Here is a 22,660-nt window from a genome sequence, read left to right on the forward strand (position 1 = left end):
ATGTAGTGTCCTTCTTTGTCTCTTCTAGTAGTCTTTATTTTAAAGTCTATTTTGTCTGATATGAGAATTGCTACTCCAGCTTTCTTTTGGTTTCCATTTGCATGGAATATCTTTTTCCATCCCCTTACTTTCAGTCTGTATGTGTCTCTCGGTCTGAAGTGGGTCTCTTGTAGACAGCATATATATGGGTCTTGTTTTTGTATCCATTCAGCCAATCTGTATCTTTTGGTGGGAGCATTTAGTCCATTTACATTTAAGGTAATTATCGATATGTATGTTCCTATTCCCATTTTCTTAATTGTTTTGGGTTCGTTATTGTAGGTCTTTTCCTTCTGTTGTGTTTCTTGCCTAGAGAAGTTCCTTTAGCATTTGTTGTAAAGCTGGTTTGGTGGTGCTGAACTCTCTCAGCTTTTTCTTGTCTGTAAAGGTTTTAATTTCTCCATCAAATCTGAATGAGATCCTTGCTGGGTAGAGTAATCTTGGTTGCAGGTTTCTCTCCTTCATCACTTTAATTATGTCCTGCCACTCCCTTCTGGCTTGTAGAGTTTCTGCTGAGAGATCAGCTGTTAGCCTGATGGGGATTCCCTTGTGTGTTATTTGTTGTTTTTCCCTTGCTGCTTTTAATATGATTTCTTTGTGTTTAATTTTTGACAGTTTGATTAATATGTGCCTTGGCGTATTTCTCCTTGGATTTATTCTGTATGGGACTTTCTTTGCCTCCTGGACTTGATTAACTATTTCCTTTCCCATATTAGGGAAGTTTTCAACTATAATCTCTTCTAATATTTTCTCAGTCCCTTTCTTTTTCTCTTCTTCTTCTGGAACCCCTATAATTCGAATGTTGGTGCATTTAATGTTGTCCCAGAGGTCTCTGAGACTGTCCTCTGTTCTTTTCATTCTTTTGCTTTATTTTGCTCTGCAGCAGTTATTTCCACTATTTTATCTTCCACCTCACTTATCCGTTCTTCTGCCTCAGTTATTCTGCTATTGATTCCATCTAGAGTGTTTTTTATTTCATGTATTGTGTTTTTAATCGATGCTTGATTCATCTTTAGTTCTTCTGGGTCCTTGTTAACTGTTTCTTGCATTTTGTCTATTCTATTTCCAAGATTTTGGATCTGGGAAATAGAATCTTGGATCATCTTTACCATCATTATTCTGAATTCTTTTTCAGGTAGACTGCCTATTACCTCTTCATTTGTTAGATCTGGTGGGTTTTTATCTTGCTCCTTCTCCTGCTGTGTGTTTTTCTGTCTTCTCATTTTGCTTATGTTACTGTGTTTGGGGTCTCCTTTTTGCAGGCTGCAGGTTCGTAGTTCCCGTTGTTTTTGGTATCTGTCCCCAGTGGCTAAGGTTGGTTTAGTGGGTTGTGTAGGCTTCCTGGTGGAGGGGACTAGTGCCTCTGCTCTGGTGGATGAGGCTGGATCTTGTCTTTCTGGTGGGCAGGTCCACGTCTGGTGGTGTGTTTTGGGGTGTTTGTGGACTTTTTATTATTTTAGGCCACCTCTCTGCTAATGGGTGGCGTTGTGTTCCTATCTTGCTAGTTGTTTGGCTTAGGGTGTCCAGCACTGTAGCTTGCTGGTCGTTGAGTGAAACTGGGTGCTGGTGTTGAGATGGAGATCTCTGGAAGATTTTTGCCGTTTGATATTATGTGGAGCTGGGAGGTCTCTTGTGGACCAGTGTCCTGAAGTTGGCTCTCCCACCTCAGAGGCACAGCACTGACTCCGGGCTCCTCAATTTGGGATGATGTGTTGTCTATTCATGTATTCCACAGATGCAGGGTACATCAAGTTGATTGTGGAGCTTTAATCCGCTGCTTCTGAGGCTGCTGTGAGAGGTTTCCCTTTCTCTTCTTTGTTCTCACAGCTCCTGGGTCTCAGCTTTGGATTTGGCCCCGCCTCTGCATGTAGGTCGCCGGAGGGCGTCTGTTCTTCGCTCAGACAGGAAAGGGTTAAAGGAGCAGCCTCTTCGGGGACTCTGGCTCACTCAGGCCGGGCGGGAGGGAGGGGCATGGAGTGCGGGGTGAGCCTGCAGCGGCAGAGGTCGGCGTGACGTTGCACCAGCCCAAGGCGCGCCGTGCGTTCTCCCAGGGAAGCCGCCCCTGAATCCCGGGACCCCGGCAGTGGCGGGCTGCACAGGCTCCCGGAAGGGCGGTGTGGGCAGTGACCTGCGCTCGCACACAGGCTTCTTGGCGGCGGCAGCAGCAGCCCCAGTGTCCCACGCCCGTCACTGGGCTCCGCGCTTTCAGTCGCGACTCGCGCCCGTCTGTGGAGCCCCTTTAAGCAGCGCTCTTAATCCCCTCTCCTCGCGCACCAGGAAACCAAGAGGGAAGAAAAAGTCTCTTGCCTCTTCGGCAGCTCCAGAGTTTTCCCGGACTCCCTCCCGGCTAGCTGTGGCACATTAGCCCCCTTCAGGCTGAGTTCTCGCCGCCAGCCCCAGTCCTCTCCCTGCGCTCTGACCGAAGCCCGAGCCTCCGCTTCCAGTGCTGCGCGCCCCGGCGGGCGAGCAGACAAGCCTCTCGGGCTGGTGAGTGCCGCTTGGCACCGATCCTCTGTGTGGGGATCTCTCCGCTTTGCCCTACCCAGGAATGTGGGGAGTTTCTTGCCTTTTGGGAGGTCTGGGGTCTTCTGCCAGCATTCAGTAGGTGTTCTGTAGAAGTTGTTCCACGTGTATTTCTGGTGTATCCCTGGGGAGGAAGGTGATCTCCGCGTCTTCACGCCTGGATTATTGTAGCAGCCTCCTCATCCGTCTTCCTGTCTCCGATTGTGGAGCTTTAATCCGCTGCTTCTGAGGCTGCTGGGAGAGATTTCCCTTTCTCTTCTTTGTTCTCACAGCTCCCGGGTCTCAGCTTTGGATTTGGCCCCACCTCTCTGTGTAGGTCCCCGGAGGGCATCTGTTCTTCGCTCAGACAGGACTGGGTTAAAGGAGCAGCCACCTCGGGGACTCTGGCTCACTCAGGCCTGGGGGGAGGGAGGGGCACGGACTGCGGGGCAAGCCTGCGGCGGCAGAGGGCAGCGTGACGTTGCACCAGCCCAAGGCGCGCCGTCTGTTCTCCCAGGGAAGCCGTCCCTGGATCCCAGGACCCCGGCAGTGACGGGCTGCACAGGCTCCCCGGAAGGGGGGCGTGGATAGTGACCTGTGCTCGCACACAGGCCTCGTTGGGGTGGCAGCAGCAGCCCCAACATCTCAAGCCCATCTCTGGGGTCTGCACTTTCAGCCACGGCTCGCACCCGTCTCTGGAGCTCCTTTAAGCAGCGCTCTTAATCCCCTCTCCTCACGCAGCAGGAAACAAAGAGGGAAGAAAAAGTCTCTTGCCTCTTTGGCAGGTCCAAACTTTTTCCCAGACTCCCTCCCGGCTAGCTGTGGCGCATTAGCCCTTTCAGGCTATGTTCACGCCGCCAGCCCCAGTCCTCTCCCTGCGCTCTGACTGAAGCCCTAGCCTCAGCTCCCAGCGCCGCCCACCCCGGTGGGCGAGCAGACAAGCCTCTTGGGCTGGTGAGTGCTGGTTGGCACCAATCCTCTGTGCGGGAATCTCTCCGCTTTGCCCTACCCAGGTACGTGGGGAGTTTCTTGCCTTTTGGGAGGTCTGAGGTCTTCTGCCAGCGTTCAGTAGGTGTTCTGTAGGAGTTGTTCCACGTGTAGCTGTATTTCTGGTGTATCTGTGAGGAGGAAGGTGATCTCCGCATCTTACTCTTCCGCCATCTTCCCTGGAAGTCTATTTCTTCTTGATTAAGCTTTGGTAGCTTTTTTGATTCTTACCATGTCAGGCCTTATGATGAGTATGCCTATGTACATGATCTCAGTTCTCATAGCAACCCTATAGGGGAGGTGTTACAATTTCTCCCTAATGAATGAGGAAACAGAATCAGGTAGGTTAAGTTATTTTCTCATTCCCAACCATAAGTAGTGGCAGGGAAGACTTCGTTCTGACTGGCTACAAAGCTTGTGCTTTTAGCCACTCTGCAAGGCAGCATGGGGTTAAAAAGAACAATTGGAACTATGCTGAGGTTGACCTCGATTGATGGAGTAGCAGGTCTCAGTCCACAAACACAAGCACTAAAGAAAAAAAAATCACTTCATTTTTCTATAACTCAACTTGATTTTCGACTGACTCCCATTTTGTGGGGTGGGTTAAAACAAAAACTTGCCAAGGCTCATCCTCCCATTCCTGAGATTGTGTTACAATCTTTGGTGTCCTTCATACTAGTAGGAATGGAGGATCTGGTCCCCATTACTGGGGCACAGAGATAACTTCTGAGAAGGCCAATGTCTCTGTTGCTTTAGTCCCCTTTAGGGACTCCTTTGAGAAGTCCCTTCTTTGTGTGGGGCATGGGTGTGTATTCAAGCCTGCCTGAACTTGTTCTGCAGCCATTCTTTTCTATGATCTTATTACCTTCTGGTGGGTGCTGCTTGGATGCAGAATCCAAATTCCCTATATTCTTGGCTTTTCAGGTCTCACTATTCTCTCTCTCCCCATCCCCATTCTGTTTTGGAGATGAGGGCACACGTCATTCCTCTTCCTTCTCTATGATACTCTCTCTATACTATGAATCACTATCTCCTACTCTTTCACTTCTGTAAATTCTTTCAATTGATAAATCTTTTGGAAAACCACAGTCAGAAAGCCTTGCATGGAATATCTGGTTGATGTTTGGCCAGATACCTTTACTGAAGCAATGGTAGACAGATGGACCTTCTGAGAAAGAGGGATAAAGTGAGAGTAGAATTAAGTTAATGTCTTCTTTTTCTCTCTCTTTTCCTTCCTCTCTTTCTCTACCCCTCCCTTCCCTTCTTCCTTTCTTCTTTCCTCCATCCTTCACTCTCTCCCTTCATCCATCCCTCCCTTCCTTTCTTCTTTCCACTCAGCCAACATTTTTGAGCACTTCCAATCAGGTATCTCCAACCTCCTTAGCTTTAATCTTCCCTAGTATTGGGCATATGCTCCTGCATACGGACAACAGCAAAGTTATTCATAAATTTAAAAATTGAGTTTATTTCTCTGATTTTGAATAACAGCTTCAATGACTCTCAAATAAGCACATTTGCATTCACTATAACTTTATAACTTTTCACTGTTTCATTAATTACTGTTTCACAACAAATTATCCTAGAACTTAGCAACTTAATACAACACATTTTACCTCCTGTGGAACAGGAATCAAGATGCAGTTTAGATGGGTTCTCTGCTTCGGAATCTCTCATAATCTGCCGTTAACTCTGTTAGCCTGGACTGCAGTTCTATTGAGGAGGAATCTGCTTCAGAGCCCAGTCATGTGGCTCTTGGCCTGACTCAGTTACTCACAGGCTGTTCCTTACCATATGGCCCTCTCCATAGCGCAGCTCACAACATGGCAGCTGGTTTCATGAGAGTGAGCAAGCAAGATGAGCTAGCAAGATCCAAGCAATGGAAATCCTAATCTTTTACAACCTTATCTCAGAAGTGATATCCCATATTCTGTCCATTAGAAGTGAGCCACTTGGTCCACACTGAACTCAAGGAGAAGGGATTATTTAATGGTGGGAATACCAGGAGGTTTCAGTGGAACCATCCCTACCACAACTATACTTTCAATGGGTGACAACACTTTAAGAAATTCTGAGGTAAATTGACAGTTTCTTTTATTTGGTGAAGGGGAGGGAGGCAAGGGTCCTAGGCATCTAGCATGTGCCAAGCCCAGTGCTGAATGATCTCAAGTGCCTTACTTATTTAACTGTCACATATTTCCTGTGATGTAGGTATCTGTGGCAGACTCTTCTAGCTTTCCCTCAATATTCATTCTTCCATTCTTTCAGAGTAAAATAATTTTTGATGGTTGCCCAGATGAAGACTACCTTTCCCATTCTTTTTTTGCAGCTAGGCCTAAGTTCTGGCCAACGGGATGGAAGCCATAGTGTTGTGTGGCAGCTTCCAGTAAATTCCCTTTAGGGAAAGCTAGTAGGGGTCTTTTCCTCTTCTTCTTCGTCCTGCCTCTATCCTCCTATGTAGAATGTAGGTACCGTCATTTTAGATCATGAGATTGAGACCATGCAGGTAAAGCAGCAGAAGAGACTCTCTGTTCATGATATTGTGAAACACAATATCAGCATTGTACTGCATTTTGGGACTTTGGGTGAAGAGCAATAAATTGCTATATTATTTAAACCACTGCCATTTGGGACTGTCACTGGCAGCCAAACCTAATCCTAGCTAATTCAGAATTTAGTACCTAGAAGTGGGATGCTACCTGTAACAGAAGATATTCTGTTAATACCATCAAAATGTGTGGTACTGTCTTAGTGCAGGCTTTGCAAACATTTTGTAAAGGGCCAGATGGTAAAGTCTTTAGTCTTTATATGCCATCTATGGGCATTGTCACAAATTCTTCCTTTTTTTTCAAAGAAACTTTATAAAATGTAAAAAACATCTTAGCTCAGTCCTATAAAAATAGTACAACCATCCTTAGGTCAAGGGCCAACAAAACACAGGCAGCTGGATTTGGTCCTCCAGGGATGGTTTACTGACTTCTGCTCCCGTCCATTAAGGGATCAGCAGATACCCCCAGGGTAAATGTTGACTTCAGAGCCAACTTACCTTTCTGCAGTCATGTTTTCTCATTATTTTTTTGTTTCTTAGTATTTCTCTTGTTTTCTTTATTGATTGGAAAATAATGCACTCAATCATTAAAAGTTACATTTATTCTCAGAAGATGCACCAGAGGGAAATTTTATAAAAGATGTGAATGTAAAGAAGTCACCAAAGGGACATTGCAAATATAGATCATTAATATTTAGGTATTTACTCAAAAAGAGCAAAACTTTAGTTTTCAGGAAATAAAAAATGAATCAGCAACACATGTTGATACTTTTAAAAACTTTATAATGGTGCTTGAAAATTCAGTTAAAATCATTTCACCATTCTGGAATTACATTAGTCATCACAATATTGCATTATTTCTCATTTCATGTGACTTATGATTCTACAGTGCCCATTATCTTCCAAACCAATGATTATTTTCCCAATGAATGCATGTTGTAATTTTACTCAGTATATATAGATAGATCACAGAGTTTTATAAAACATTGTACTCAAAGTACAAAAATAAGTGCTTTATGCATACTCTTTAATACTGTTTTTGTTTCTTGGTACGTCAGCTAACTAACTTCGCATAAATAATGTCAATAATAACAAAAAGGAAAAGAAGAGATCGTTTAACATCTAGAAACTAGAGATACATTTTGCTGACAGCATGCTTTTCATTAAGAGAAGAGATAATAATATCTGGCTATATTGCAGTCAGAAAAGTAGAAAAAAGAACTCATGAAGAAATAGGGATAAAAATGCCAATAATTACATTACATATTTGAACCAGTGATAATGACAGATTGATTTAATAGACTTATCTGCAGCCTGTGAGCCCAAAATTCCCTTATAAATTATTGTAGAAAATGCCAAGTTTCAAAATAAATTCACATTTGAAAATAGGTATACTTCATTGTAAATCATTTACTGCAAAAAATATAGGTATAGATAAGGCTTTTTACGCAGGAGTTTTAAATTTTATAAACACAGGTATATTTAGAAAATAGAAGTTGTTAATAACCAAACTGTTTTCAAGTAAATAAAAAGCATGCGTCCCTGCTCATTAACATCATAAATCAGTATGTGAATTTGTCAACTCCATGTTTTAAAGCTCCTTCTGGGTCTCTAACTAAAATTTTTTCCTCTTTTTAAATTTTTTCATGGTCTGTTATATTTCTCCTGGGGAAAATATTTGAAAACTCATTTTACTTAAGTAGCAATAATGATAGATCAAGAGTTAAATTCGTCTTTAAAAAGGCTTACTATACGAACCTAGTGTTTGGCAGTGATAGTGGAAACAAGGTTTAGAACAGAGTCGATTTATTTTGGGGATTCTGACTAAGTGACAAAACCTACCAGATGACACACTTAAATATGTGCAATTATATTCAGTTTTAAAAACTGCAGAATGGATCACTAGACTGTGTACCCCACTGAGGGAAGAAATTTTAAAAAATAGATTTGTGTTCACAGTTTCTGGCATAAGAGTAGGTGCATAGTAAACACAGGCTGATCATACATTCTATGAAGAATAGTTTTGTGGGTTAATAGCAATAGAGACTGTAAAATTTGTTTAATTCTCAATATTAGTAAAGAGAATAAAGGAAGAGTGGAAAGGGATTCCTGTTAAAAAGGAAACTATCTGTTAACATTATTTTCCATTAAAAATAATAAATTCTTTATATGGGATTATATGATGGTTTGGGGTGAAGGATAGTTGATGAGCAAACATAATGGTGAAGTTAAATAGAAGGGAGTCAGGGTTTGAGCAAACCTGGAAAACATAGAAGGAGGGAAAAAGACATCGTGCCTCTTAATATGAAGATTTACATAGGAAGTCCTTTCTGGTTTGAGGTGTAGGTAGCTTGGTTCAAGGAAGAAAGAACCCAGCAAATGCTCTAAGACCCTACTAATGCCCTCTTGACCTTGACAGGCTAAACACATGCCCCCAAGAACTATCTTTCATCTTTTCTTCTGCACCATGTGGCCAAGTGGCTGCTAGCTCTGTCAACAAAAGGCAGAACTCAGGACCCAGAGCCCAGGGGCAGTGGGAAGAAAAGTAGGACCAGCAAGGGGCAGTAGAGGGTCAGCTAGATGGGGAGTGGATTGAAGAGTGGAGAAGATGTTGCCTTCCTCTGTGTTCACCATGATCCTACCCCAGTCAGAAAGAAGTGACAGGGCCTTTTAGTTTAAGCTGTATCTACTCTAGAGAGGATAAAGCCAATTCTACAAAAATAAAAAAAACAAAAAGAGCCATAAAGATGAGGTCACTGTATAATCTGTTGTCTAAACTGAGACAAATTTGAGAGTAAGGGGGACAGGTGTTCATTTTAATTGTTGATTGTTAATATTTATAGTGGGACAACAGACATAAGGCTGCACTGTCCTGGCAAACCAGGATGTATTGTCACTCCAGAGAGATGGTGTTAAACCATGAGTGGGGTGGATGCTCTTGTGTCTTCAAGAAATTCCTGCTGGCAGCTAACTTTCTTTAAAGACCTGTTTCTTGGTATCTCTCCTCCCCTTAGACAAAGTACCATATGTGAAGAGAGAATGGGGTTTATTCTTTTTCTTGATTTCCCTCTCAAAATAAGAAGAAAGTCCACAAGGGAGAGGTAATGCAGAAGAGTTCTCTATTTTATTCCAGGCACTTTTGAATGAATGAAGGCTTCTGGTTTCCTAATTACTTTTTACTTCTAGATTGGTTATGAACTTCTCTTCACTCTTAGCTAAACTATAAGGTGTTCTTTTATCTTTCCTACAAAACTGAGGGTAACTGGGGATGCATAAAGTCTGCCGTTTCCCATAAATGAGTCTGTGTGTTCAAGGTATACACTGCTGTCCCTATTACATTTGTTCATTCTATAATCTGTATCAACACTGTAAGAAAAAGCTGGCTTTTAAAATGTTGGACATTTTGGGGGCACTAGAATATTCTGTACCCATTTATTATTGAGTAAAAAAAATTTTTTTTTTAATGTTTTACTACATAAGTAAAGAGATAGGTATGGAGGTCAGAAAAAAACTTATTTTCCTAATAGTTTCACTAATTATAGCAGGACTTGCTTTGCTTTGTTCTAATGTTGGCAAACACAAACATACAGTTTGTGGATACTTTACACTTTCTATGAATATGTTCTCATTAAACTGAGAGCATTTTCAAGATGTCACTAGAATGAAGTGAAATTTCAACATCAGATTTGACAATCAATTTAACAAAACCCAGTAGATAACCGTTGCCTGTCAGGTAGGAATGTCTGTTGCCTAGTTTCTCTTTCAAAAGTATATTAAAATTCCTAAATTATGCTATTAGTATTTTCTCTTAAAAGTGTTTATCATAAAGTTCACTTATGGTGTCATATTTGAAACTTAGTTTTGTCTTTAGCAGATGTCTCTACAATATATAAAAATATATCTACAAAACATAAAAAGTACTAATTCTCTAGGTTAAGTTGTAGCTATGTTTTCACCCCCTGGAAACTTCTATATGAGTGCAAGGGGGTAATACATGACCATGGCCTTGTGTGAATATTGGGCACATTGTTCCCTTTTAGTTGTAAGTTACTTTCAGGAAATCTGGGACAGGGCTGGAGTTGCACAACAATAATAAACTTTATCAAAACTTTGTAGCTTTGAATACAAGACAGTTTACTGAAAATCCTAACTTTCTTTATTGACCCTTATTCTGCCAAGGCACCCTGGAAAGTTTCCCTATCCCCATGAATTCAGATTGTGACCCAGCTGCCCAAGAAAAAACGATAAAATAGTCATTTTAAAATATAGTGAAAATTAACATAAATTAAAAATTATATTGAAGCAATATTTCTGAAAAGCTAATCTATGTGATTGGAAGAATGTTTTTTTAAAAAAAACTTTTACATAAGACTAAAATTTCCTGCATAGCTATTAGCAATACATAGCTATAATTTAATTTCCATCCATCATTAGAAAGTTAAACACCTGTGGTTTGGAAATACATTCTCATTTGTTAGATATTTTTTGAAATACGTTCTCATTTGTTAGATATTTTTTGAAGTCAGTGTTTTCTTAACACGAGGTAGCTTTCTAGCAGCATTTTGGGTGCTGTCACCCGAATATCGTGTGATTTAGCATGATACCAGGTTTGGGCGGAGATGGATGGGTGTGGATAGTCATCTAGGAAAATTATATTTTGTGGCAGTTAAAGGCAGTTCTAGCTAAATTAATGGGGTGGGAGAGGAGTATAGCAATTTAAGAAGAGGAAGCATTTTTATAGATAAGAAATTGATATCTAATCTCACTGCTGTTTCATTTCCTCCTAAGTAACATACGGCTGATTTTAATTCTCATTACGCTATTAATTACCCAAATTTTGAAACCCAATCCTAATTCACTAGATGTTTCTAAATTATTGGTTTGGGTATTTTGTTGTTGTCACTTAGTGGGTTGACTCATTTTAATTTTGTTTCTATGAAGATTTTCTTCTATTAAGCAATAAAGTAAGAAATAGAAAAAGTGTATTGATACACAAGGTATGATAGGTATTAAGTAAGTGCTAATTTCTGAAGTTCAAAACTATAAACATAATGCAAAATAAACCTTTGGTTCTACACTTGATTTTTTAAAAAATCCCAATTTTTAAAGTTTCAAACTCATCATAACAGGAGTTGCTCTACATTACTTAATTTGGGCAAAGGCAATGCAAACATATGGCATGGCAAACACGTTGATACTTTCTATGATTTATGTTCTAAATGGAATTCTCTAGATTTTACTAGAATAAGATTTCAGCAAAAAATAAAACCACATCTACTCACTTGAATAAAACTAGTTCTCAGGAAGTAAATGTTATGCATACTTGTGACTTTTTTCCTTGAGCAAGTAATGAGATGATATTCCAGTGGTATTTTTCTTGATACTTTGCTATTATTGTATATTTATGTCTCTGCTCTTAATCTTTTAAAAAAGTGATTATGATTTAATCTGGAATAATGACTTTTTTCTCATAAAATGATTCCTGTATTAACTAATTGTTCATTTTGATTAAATTTAAAACTCTTCTGTATCATACCTTCTTTTTTGCATATACTAGATATGCAGAGTATCTTTTTATGTTTATTTTCAAAGATTTTAAAGAACATTAAAACTTTTGTTCTTGGAATTTGGAATGCTTCTTTGGACTGATTAGCAATTTGCCTGCCCCCACTGTAATTACTCTCCTTGAGTATGAAAGCAGGTCTGTGGAAGAGTGTAAATTTGGACCTAAGAATTGCTTAAGGAGGAATGTTTCACTTTCTCATACTTAGAATTAGTTTGGCCCAAGAGTTAGTCTGAAGCCAGTATGAATTATATTCACATTCATACTTTTCATGAGATGAATATATGTAAAAATATCTGGCTATTTATTTTAACTTAGACAATTTTTCTTGTATTTTTCTATTTAATAAAAGTGAAATAAAAAAGTATTAAAATACCAGCTTACCCATCCTCCTCCCCGTATCCTCAAGTTCATTCTCTAGTAGGAGAGAGTGGCATGGACATATATACACTACCAAATGTGAAATAGATAGCTAGTGGGAAGCAGCCGCATAGCACAGGGAGATCAGCTTGGTGCTTTGTGACCGCCTGGAGGGGTGGGATAGGGAGGGTGGGAGGGAGGGAGACGCAAGAGGGAAGAGATATGGGGATATATGTATATGTATAACTGATTCACTTTGTTATAAAGCAGAAACTAACACACCATTGTTAAAGCAATTCTACTCCAATAAAGATGTTTAAAAAAAAAGTATTAAAATAGAGTGGAAATACAAAGAATACAGCAGTTCCCAAACTTGGTTGTACATGTGAATCAGCTAAGATCTTTAAAAACAAACAAACAAACAAACTGATGTCCAGCTCCGATCCCAAGACATTCTGATGTAGCTGGTATGAGGTGTGACCTTGGCATTGGCAGTTTGAAAAGCTCTCCAGGTATTTCTAATGTGCAGTCAAGTCTGGGAAACACTGTCCTCAAAAATATGAAAAGCAAAACAAACTGAAAGCATGAGGCCTTTCAGAGTTTCAGCCGTAGCCTTGAGGCCTTTGATATCAAATTGGAGTTAATAGAACTGAAAGATTACAAGGACTCTTAATTGTTGTTGGAATTTACCTGATTTTCATTGGAATCTGGCATGATTTTGGGTCACAGAATTCCATTCAAGACTTGACAGATTTTTCTGTGCTTTGGTGTTTATGTCTTCCCTTTAGTCTTACAGAAATTTACAAAAGCCAAGGGAAATGGAAATCTAGTACTGTATGTCTTAAACCACTAATAAGACTGGAGTGGTAGTAATAGGTATTTTGTGTTTGGACTTTGATTATTTCTGTTTTGAACAAAAAGCCATCATTTATAAGTATGAAAGAAAGCAGTGCCTTCTACTCCCCAGTTTTTGTAGCACACTCACCTCAGATGTTCTAGAGAAGAGACCCAAAACTCTAGGAGATTTTGATAATAACATCCTTGTTGAATATCTGAAAAATTGGCTTCTAATAATAATCAGTGATGGATATAAAGTTCTCCTGTGATAACTTCAGGACTCAGATATGGTAAAGCTGTCTGATACTTATTGAAAGTAAAAGGAAGAGAAGGTGGTGGATTTCTCAGCAGATTTAGTATAAGTGGGTTAGATAGTCCAAGGCTGAACCCAGGTTAATAACTGTCTCTGAGTGCTGGATGGTGGGCTGGGTGCTACAAAAACATCATAGGAATGAGAGTAAATCTTCACTCCTCCCTTTGAAATGACTTTTCAGCCAATTTGCTGAATAGCAAAAAGTATCATAAATGATATGCTGTAGATTTGATTAATTTTTTTATGATATCGGAGATGAGCAAAATGAGATTGAGATGAAAATAAATCAATATGGACAAGTCAAAATGTTTAAAATGAGAAAAAGTCATTTCAATTTGGCATGACTATTATGTTGTGGGCATCCTTAGGAAGTGTTGGAGTTCTAGGGAAAAAGAGGTGTGGGCTAATGAGTTTAATAAATGGTGGGCCTGGATTTGTCTTAACAATAACTGTAACATATCACATCAATTTCCTAGTCCCTAGGGGCTGCAGGGGATGAGAAGATCCTGACTTATGACAAATTGACTGGATGGAATTTTCAGACTGAAATGATGCTGACTCCATTAAAACTTGGATAATCTCTCACGAGGTCCAGGCTGTGAATATGCCTCATGCAGTGGGCAATGGGAAATATGCTTGGAAAAGCATCTCCTACTGTTCCCCAGCCTTTTGTGACTTTGTGTATTACAAAAGCAGCTGTGAGCCAGGGGTTAAGACTCTGGAATTACTTGGCCCCCTTGGCTGTTACTGGTTGTCCAGGTCTGCTTAGCCCCTGAACTCCTGCTGGCTAAACATCTCTCTCCACTCTGTCAGGGTTTGTAAACATACTCCCAAGACACTCAGGAACCTTTGAAGAACAACTTTTGGGGGCAATTGCTGTTAGCTTCCTGTTAGATAAATGGCTCCTTAATGTTGGATTTCATTAGAAATAAAGTTCTCATACCATGATTCTACAATTAGTATCAATGTAAGCTGTACAGTCTCAGGAAAGGCATCACTCTGGGACAAGTATTACTTGTGATAATTAGGGGACCAAGTTAGAGGTGTATTTCTTCTAGATTGAGTTTCATGTGTTTTATTCTTAAAAGAAAGATGTCTTCAGAAGGTTCCATATCCATCCCCTTGAGCAGTCACTGCAAAAGTGGGGTAGACCTCATACGTTGCATATGCTGCTAAGTCTTGTCCCAAGGTCACCGCTTGCTTGAGCTGGGCTGCAGACACAGATGCAGTTGCATTAGGGACAGCATAGCCTGAAGGAGAAGACAGAGAAAACTTCATGAAAGGGATTCGGATTTGCTTCCTTTTGGCTTATTGTCTTTATGAAAGATGAAAATTTAACATATTGCTTAAAGCCAAAAGTTAACGTGTACATTTTAAAAGGTGCCCTCAGGGGACATAATATCTGGACTCACTGATTAGGGAAGAGTGTTCCTCAAAGTGGGGTCGACCATTTATATCAGAATCGTTTCACTCTTAGAAAACTGGCAACATGGGGGATAGACCCCAAGAAACAGAAACTTGACAGATTGCTGAGCTGATTAAAGTTTGATGTTCAGAACTTTTTTAGAGGGTCTCAGAACTTGTGAAGGAGGGGAGGCAGTTGATGGGTTGGCAAGGAGATCGGGGTGGGCCTTGTGGGTCTGGTTCTGCTGCATCCCCACCCTCATCTAAATAGAATATTAAAAACCATTGCCTTTACCCAGGGAGGATTGTAGGGACTGAGTAGACCAATAGGAGAAATAGTTAAAGTTTTAGCATATTTCTATATAGCACCATAAAAGCAAATACCTAGGGTGTCCACATTTTGGTCTAAATGGATAGGACAAACAATACCTCACCCCACCATCGAGCTGTCTTTGATGTATGCAGAGGTCTTAGTGCTCGTCCTCACTGTCAGAGAACTAAGGGGTTTGAGTGATAAGGAAATACTCATGTGCTTTTGTATTACTATCATGTCTAGCTGATTAATACTTTTGAAGAAAAGAGCATAATAGCTATTATCTAAAAGCAGTATTTCCCTGTTAATGTTTTAGACCCAAATCTGGTTATTTCTGAGATGATCCCCAAATTGTGAAAGATGATGAGAAAAAGGGAAAAAGTATACTTAAGCAGCAAATGGGGACCTGATTTAAAAAGAAAAGAAAAGAAAGAAAACAAGCCCATTTGGTTTATGTGTTGTCGAAGTCTGCCCAAACCCAGGCACATTGATTTCTTTCTGGTGGCTTCTGAGGAAGTGGTGGTGGGAAGCTGGCTGCACTATTTGTAAAAAAATTGAATCCACTCCTTGGCTCGTGCACTTTGGGCAGTAATGCTGACTAATGTGCTAGTGAAGTTTGGTACATTTTCCAAGGATATGAGAAATATGTTAACAATTACTTTCATAATTTTGGAAACAGTATTTCTAAAGTAAGTAAGTAAAATATATGTGTATGTGCGTGTGTAGTGTAGGTTTTACCTTTAGGGATTTTGAAAAAAAATTGAATTTTCATTTTCAATTTGGCTAATTTCTAAAGTACAAGAGCATTTGTGTTTTAAATAGATTCTTCCCTTGGAGCCTATTATTCTTTGCTTGACTCCATAGCAAATTATAAAAGATCTTCTCAAATTCTTAGGCATTCCCAAGGCAATTCTCATGCTCTAAATAATTTTTTATTTCTTGTGGGAGCAAATAAAAGTGAGGATAAGATAAAATATATTTGGGCAAAAAGCAAATCCTTTCCAATGTGAAAGCAAACTTTAAAATTCTCCTGGCAGTGGCTCATTTATTTTTATAGTACATTAATTTGGTGTCTTTGGGGTACAGTTTTCTGCAAGACAGGGCCTTAACTTTATACAAGAACTGAGAAGCCTGGCACAAGTCCCCAGAATATGGATGTGTCAACACCCTGTTGTATGGAAAGCAAGCACGGTACTGATGGCTGCAGCACAGCCCAGGAGGGACCTGGCCCTCGCAGTGACAACTGTTGCCTTGATAACCTCGAAGAGGTGCATCACACACCTTCTCCACGTTCTAAGAACAAAGCTGGAATTGAGGTCACATTTGTGTGGGAAGCATGATTCGTTTTGGCTTCACTTGACAGAATGGAGGCCACATTTGCAAGTTTTGAGAAATAAAAGGAAAGGAGAGCCAGCTCAGGTGTTATGGATGTGATGTATATAGCAGTTCTCATACCTACACAGGACCAATATATGAATTAATCAATTGATAGGAATGTCTTATTTCTAGGTCTAGTCAGAACTCTCTGATTTGGGCTTATGGGAGGAGGTATGCCAACACAATGACAAGTCAGAATGACAGATTTCTTCGAAAGACCTAAACTTTTATTACTAAGAAAGAGTGGAGTTGCTCAAACTAACTGCTGAGGGAAAATTTCTTGTCTGGTCCTCTTTAATCTCTAGAGGATTCATTTTTAATTGTTAGCATTTGTTGTGGGTACATAATAAACGGAGGAAAGTCTTTTAAATGTGACCCTGAAGGCATGTTGATCTACAGATAGGCTTTACTTTAAGTAATCAGCATATGCCCCGGACCTAAATTATAGAACAGATAAAATGAGCCTGATTAGCCACTTATTGAAATGGTCTCTCTTTTTCTTTTTCTCCATCTCTCTCTCTCTCACACACACACACACACATAGATTTTTGTCTTAAAATAATTTTAAAAAACCTGATCTACACGTTTCTTTCAGAAAGCAAAGCAATACAAGTAGAATTGAGTAGAACTGAAGATTAGAATTGGGGAGGGAGTCCATGGATTGCTTAAAAGCTGATTGGCCTTGGCCGAATGACTTAATCTTTCTACTGGTGGTACTTGGTTTCTTCATCTGTACAATGTGCATGATGATAGAACCTGTCTCTTGTGGTGTCATGAGCATTGCTGAGATAAGTCAGCACCTGGCACATAGTAAGAGTTCAAATAAACATCATCCATGAATGTAGTAGTAGTAGAATGTAGTAGTTCTAAACTCTTACTAAAAGTAAAAACCCAAACAAACTAGATGCAGAGAGATTGAGTCATTCAAGGTCACACAGCTGCTTATAGTTGAGGTGAGACTAGACTCCCCCATCTGCTGCCCAGCTCAATTCTCTTGCCTTGTTAATGGCTCACTCATCGGGCAAATTCTTTTTGGTCACAGGTGGTGTAAATCAGATTTATTGTAGTTGGAGTTCACAGATAACTCTGTGAGTCCATGGTCCCAAAGAGGGTCTCCCAAACACTTTCTGCAGAGTGCCATTTCTGGCATTATTTTTCCATACCTGGAAATGCGGTGGCAGAAGCAGCAGCAGCAGCTGCGGTCTGGGCATCGGCTCCATCGGTGGGGATGCCCAGGGTCTGCAGGGTGTACTCGGCTGCATATGTCTTTGCTTCATCCACATAGGCACTTAGCTTCGGGGGTGTGAAAGGGTGGCTGGAAAGCAAAGTCAGTCGGGGTGTGCATTTTAAACTTATGTAGCTGAGACAGGTGAAAACCTAAGGCGCTGTTCAGTTTTTTGATTGGATAATGGAATTTTGCGTGGGGACATATCACTCTCTGCTTTTAAAGCTTCCAGATATACATGCATGTTGGAGCATTTGTGAATGGACCTAGAACATCGATGGATGATGAAATTCCTGGAGCATACTTGCAACTCATTATAAGTTCTTTCTAATGTACGTGTGAAACAGGATGGTTCCTAAAACACGTAGAAATGCAGGCTCAAGGTAAAATTGAGAAGGTGATAACCACTAATAAAGAGGTTATAGCTTTGGTTCAAAACGTAAATGGCTAGGCATGGTGTTGTTAGTTATAAAAGGGCAGTTTCGTATGGTTCAACCCAAATACTACACAGATAAAAGGATGGGCTATAGTTTTCATTTCTATTACACTTAACATCTGCAGTTTTCCATTGGTTGGTGAGAGTACACAGTCTTCATTGTCTATATGAAATTTAGGGGCTTTGAGATGCTAGTCTCATAGCTGTCACATATATCCCAAATACACATCTCAACGTTTGCACTGAATGAAAAATGAGTAGGTTGTAGACTTGAATATTTATCTTATTTAGATAGTGATAAAATACACTTAATTTACAAGACTCTTATTCTAAAATCAAAATGATTAGGAATTTGGAGAAGTTACACACATGACAGGATTCTGGCTGGACAGGGCAGGAATAGTTATTTTGTATAAGAAGAGTTGTCTTTGATCTTGTCCAATGGCAGAGTGCAGCTGATATACAGGTTGTCCCCAGTTATTTTTCTGACAAACTTCTTCTAATATCTACAAGAGCAAAATAAACAACAACCAAAAGTGACTTCCCTTCCAAATATCACATTTGCATTATTTCTCTAACTTTCAGGTTTTTAAACTTGAATCTTCAGAGTTTAAGCAAATATAAGAAGATATAAAATGCCACATGGTTTAATGACTCATAAAATTTAAGATGAACTCAATTTGAACTCCATTTAAAATGTTGTGTCTATTAATTCAGGACAATCATTTTCACACCATTTATTCTAATACACTTTTAGTTTAGTCCATTAGCTCTAACTTTTTACCAATAGTTTAATTTACGATTTGTTTGGTATATTTATTCCATTTTAAAAAAAATTGATATTCCAGCACTGTGTAGTTGGATTTACTCATTGTTACCCTGAATCCTTCTGTTTATAATGGTTTAGAGAAAATAACCTAAGGATTTATTCCTATTTCATGTCATTTGTCATAGGGTTTTAACTTTACATTTTCATAAAAATAGAGTTAAAAAGTTTAATGGGTTAGTATTTATTGATGAACATTAATAGAGGGGTGTTGAGGGGCTTCCCTGGTGGCACAGTGGTTGAGAGTGTGCCTGTCGATGCAGGGGACGCGGGTTCGTGCCCCGGTCCAGGAAGATCCCACATGCCGCGGAGCGGCTGGGCCCGTGAGCCATGGCTGCTCAGCCTGCGCGTCCGGAGCCTGTGCTCCACAACGAGAGAGGCCACAACAGTGAGAGGACCGCGTACCAAAAAAAAAAAAAAAAAAAAAAAATAGAGGGGTGTTGATAGTTGCAATGTCTTTGTTTGGCAAAACACCACTTCTGGCTATTTTTATGATGATCTGATTTTTGGGATCTTCCTTCATGCTTCTTTCTTCTGTCATTACTCCAAACCAAACCTTGCCTGAAGGCACATATTTTCTTCATGCCAAAGCCCTTTCTGGTGGCCCACACAAGCCCTGATACTCCCATTGGTCAGAAGATCCAGTAAACTGTGCGAAACAGGGCATAAGTCCTAAAAAATAACTCTTGGGACAGAACAGTTCCCAGGTTGAGTCTGTGGAATTTCTTATCTCATTTGCTGTAATGCTTATCCAGCTGTAATAGCATGACATTTTCCCGTTTATTGAATTTATAGATTGCTCCTATCTCCTCTATTAACTGTTGCTTCTTAATACTCTTAGTTTTGTAGCATCTTTTGTCATCTACAAACTGTTCTCTAAGGTTCCTGGGCAATAGTCAGTTACTTGAGCTGGCAGATATTCTGCCTACTTGTTTGTGCCCATTGTGCAAACACATGTAAAGGATTCCAGCTCTAACTCCTGACTCTGCAGGGCAGCCTGCTCTTCTTTTTGGAAGTTCATAACTCCACCATGGAGTTGTCCAGGCTCCATCTATGCTGGTTGGGGGTGGCATGGCCCTTAATTTCTAAGCCGTAGTTGCAGAAACAAATTAATTAAGAAAAACTTTCATTAGTTGATAGAGATAGTTACTCATATGTTACTATATAATTTTGGGGGGTACATTTATTTATTTTATTTATTTATTTTTGCCCACATTGGGTCTTCATTGCTGCGTGCGGCCTTTCTCTAGTTGCGGTGAGCAGGGGCTACTCTTTGAGGTGCGCAGGCTTCTCATTGAGGTGGTTTCTCTTGTTGCGGAGCACGGGCTCTAGGCACGTAGGCTTCAGTAGTTGTGGCACACAGGCTCAGTAGTTGTGGCTCACAGGCTCTAGAGTGCAGGCTCAGTAGTTGTGGCTCACGGGCTTAGTTGCTCTGAAGCATGTGGGATCTTCCCGGACCAGGGCTCAAACCCATGTCCCCTGCATTGGCAGGCAGATTCTTAACCACTGTGCCACCAGTGAAGCCCCCATATATTACTATAAAGCATGACCAATTTCTAACCTGGATTTAATATAAAACCAGAGATCATGACTCATGCTATGGCAGTTCTTAGAACTATTACACAGAATTTATGACAATGATTATTTTTTATTTTCTAAAAATATTTCTGGGTATCCTAGTACTTTAATTAGGTTGCTTATTTTAAGTTTTAACCCAAGGTAGATTGGATTGACTAGCTTTTGTGTTTTCTGAGCAAAGCTCCATCATGGCACTTACTAGATTTTATTGTAATTATGTGTCAGGATTGCCATATGATTTTTGATGGCAAGGGTTGTGTTATATTCACTTTTCCATCCCCAGCACCTAGCACAATACTTGGTGCATAATGCGTGCCCCCCAAATGGGTTTTGAACAGACACATGATTACTATTTACCACTCTGATAGGCATCCTTTAAAAAAAATTGTATGGGGAGGGGTAGCAGAAACTGTAGATGAGCTAATTTGTATGTAAAAGAAAGCCATTAATACACCAAAAACAAAGCAAAAACCCACTCAAGATGAGATTTTAGAAAATCAGGTTTTCTACTTGATTGCAATCATAAGGCTACTCGTATAAATTTGGGGCTTATACCTTTGGGGTGGGAGTTGGGAATTTTCCTTTAGGATATGCAAACTGTCACTCTGAACAACTGGATATTGATTATTCAGCCAAAGTGTCTCTGCAGAGAGTCCAGCATGTACTACACGTCCAGAGGGGACAGTGTAAGGGTTAACACAGATCCTGTTTCGTTTTATTTTTAACCCTGTCATTCAGTTTCCATACTGGAACAACTTTTATAACTTTTAGTTTTCCGATAATAAAATCATAGCCTCATGCAGAAACATGGAAACTTAGAATTGTGAAGTGAAAGCAAAAAATTTACCTTAATGTTACTGCCCAAATACAGTCATTGTAGATGACTTGATTCAATATGGCTGATGGCATCTTATAGTTAATATGAATAATGATACACCAGAGATAGCACAGTGTTTTCTCTTAGACACAGTGCTTCCAAGAAAAGATGTTCTAAATGATCTATTCATTCCCTGTCATGAGTGCTCTTCATTTGCCAACCAGCCTTGCTTCATTTTATTCTCATTTAAGGTATTGGTTGATAATTCTTGGTAGTGCTCAGGATCCTTGCATTTCAGTGGAAGATTACTTAAGATGTCAAATTTCATAATTTAAAAAAAGAGACTAAAATGAAACAATTATACTCAACACCCACTTTTCTCTCACAGTACATTATGTTGATTGGCCACTGTATCTATTTAATAAAACAAAACAAAACAAGACAACAGCTGAAGTAGGGATCAAGTCAAATCCTTTGATGAATGGTAAATGATGGTCTTTGGCCCAACTTATACAAATTATCCAAGCTATCTCTGGAATAACATTACCTACCTGTGGAGCAAGTTTAATTCCTTGGGGTTTTAAAGTGACAGGATTCATTGGAGTGAGCTCCATCCCAGGCAAAAGATCATAGAGTTTGTCTTCTCTCTTGTCTCCTTTGACCTGGTATCCTCGACCCAGGCCTGTGTAAGCCAAATAGCCACGGCCGCCCAGTCCTCTCACTCCCGCAGCCCCTACAGGTACATTCATGTAAATTTCTAGGAATGTAAGAAGGCATTAAACCGAATCAAACCACCAGAAAATCACCCTGAATCTTACTGTAATGGAAAAGTTAGCCCAAGTCACATTGATTATTTCCCTGAAGATGGATAGAAAACTCCAGGATTCTAATGTAATGAAACTCAACATAGAATAGGGTTCACCACAGGTGTCTTTTTTTTTTTTTTTTCTTTTTAACTGTCTGTGGAAGAAAGCAATACTATCAAAGCTATGGGTAAGTACACATGCAACTTTAAAACTTTGGTACAGAGAAATTTTGCAATTTCTCTCTTCAGTTAACCTTTCGTTGATGTTTTTCTGTAGACTAATAAATGTTGGGAAGGTATTTATGAAAACAACCCAGCATAATATGACCACATGTATTAAAATAAGTCTTGCCTTTTTGTCTTTGATCAGTAAATTAGAAATGAATTCTAGTTTCTCTAATATCCCATTCGTGATGGCCTGCTGGAAAACCAACATTTAGAAAATGTGTTTTAAAACTCACCATTTTCTCTCTTATATTCTATCAATGTGAGGCTTAAATTTCCATTGAGTTTCATTAATAGATTTCTTTTGATTTTTTGTTTTGCCACATTGCTACTTTGATTTTCTATTGGTGGCATAAGGAGATAAAAAATTAAATTGATTACCCTTCATCCATGAATATCATTCATTGATTTCTTTCTTGTTATAAGACAGGTATTTTTTCCCTTGGAGTGAAGTTTGTTTTTTTCCTACATTACAACTGGTTGATAACTTATACTTAATGTAGGGATT

General features: G+C 39.7%; 1 protein-coding gene across 3 annotated transcripts in view; it reads right to left on the reverse strand.

Moving 5' to 3' along the window:
- Positions 1-14,244: 14,244 nt before the first annotated feature.
- Positions 14,245-22,660, reverse strand: part of A1CF (APOBEC1 complementation factor) — a 51,298-nt gene continuing 42,882 nt past the window's right edge. For 2 of the 3 annotated variants that reach the window (XM_060117002.1, XM_060117154.1), the window contains exons 8-11: positions 21,674-21,879; positions 18,271-18,407; positions 17,404-17,555; positions 14,245-14,396 (exon numbers count right to left, since the gene is read on the reverse strand). In XM_060117002.1, coding sequence (XP_059972985.1) covers positions 14,245-14,396; positions 17,404-17,555; positions 18,271-18,407; positions 21,674-21,879 — 647 coding nt within the window. The remainder of the gene's footprint in view (positions 14,397-17,403; positions 17,556-18,270; positions 18,408-21,673; positions 21,880-22,660) is intronic. The other variant, XM_060117078.1, reaches the window with a different exon arrangement.

The sequence above is a fragment of the Mesoplodon densirostris genome, chromosome 1 (assembly GCF_025265405.1).
Source record: "Mesoplodon densirostris isolate mMesDen1 chromosome 1, mMesDen1 primary haplotype, whole genome shotgun sequence".
NCBI lineage: Eukaryota > Metazoa > Chordata > Mammalia > Artiodactyla > Ziphiidae > Mesoplodon > Mesoplodon densirostris.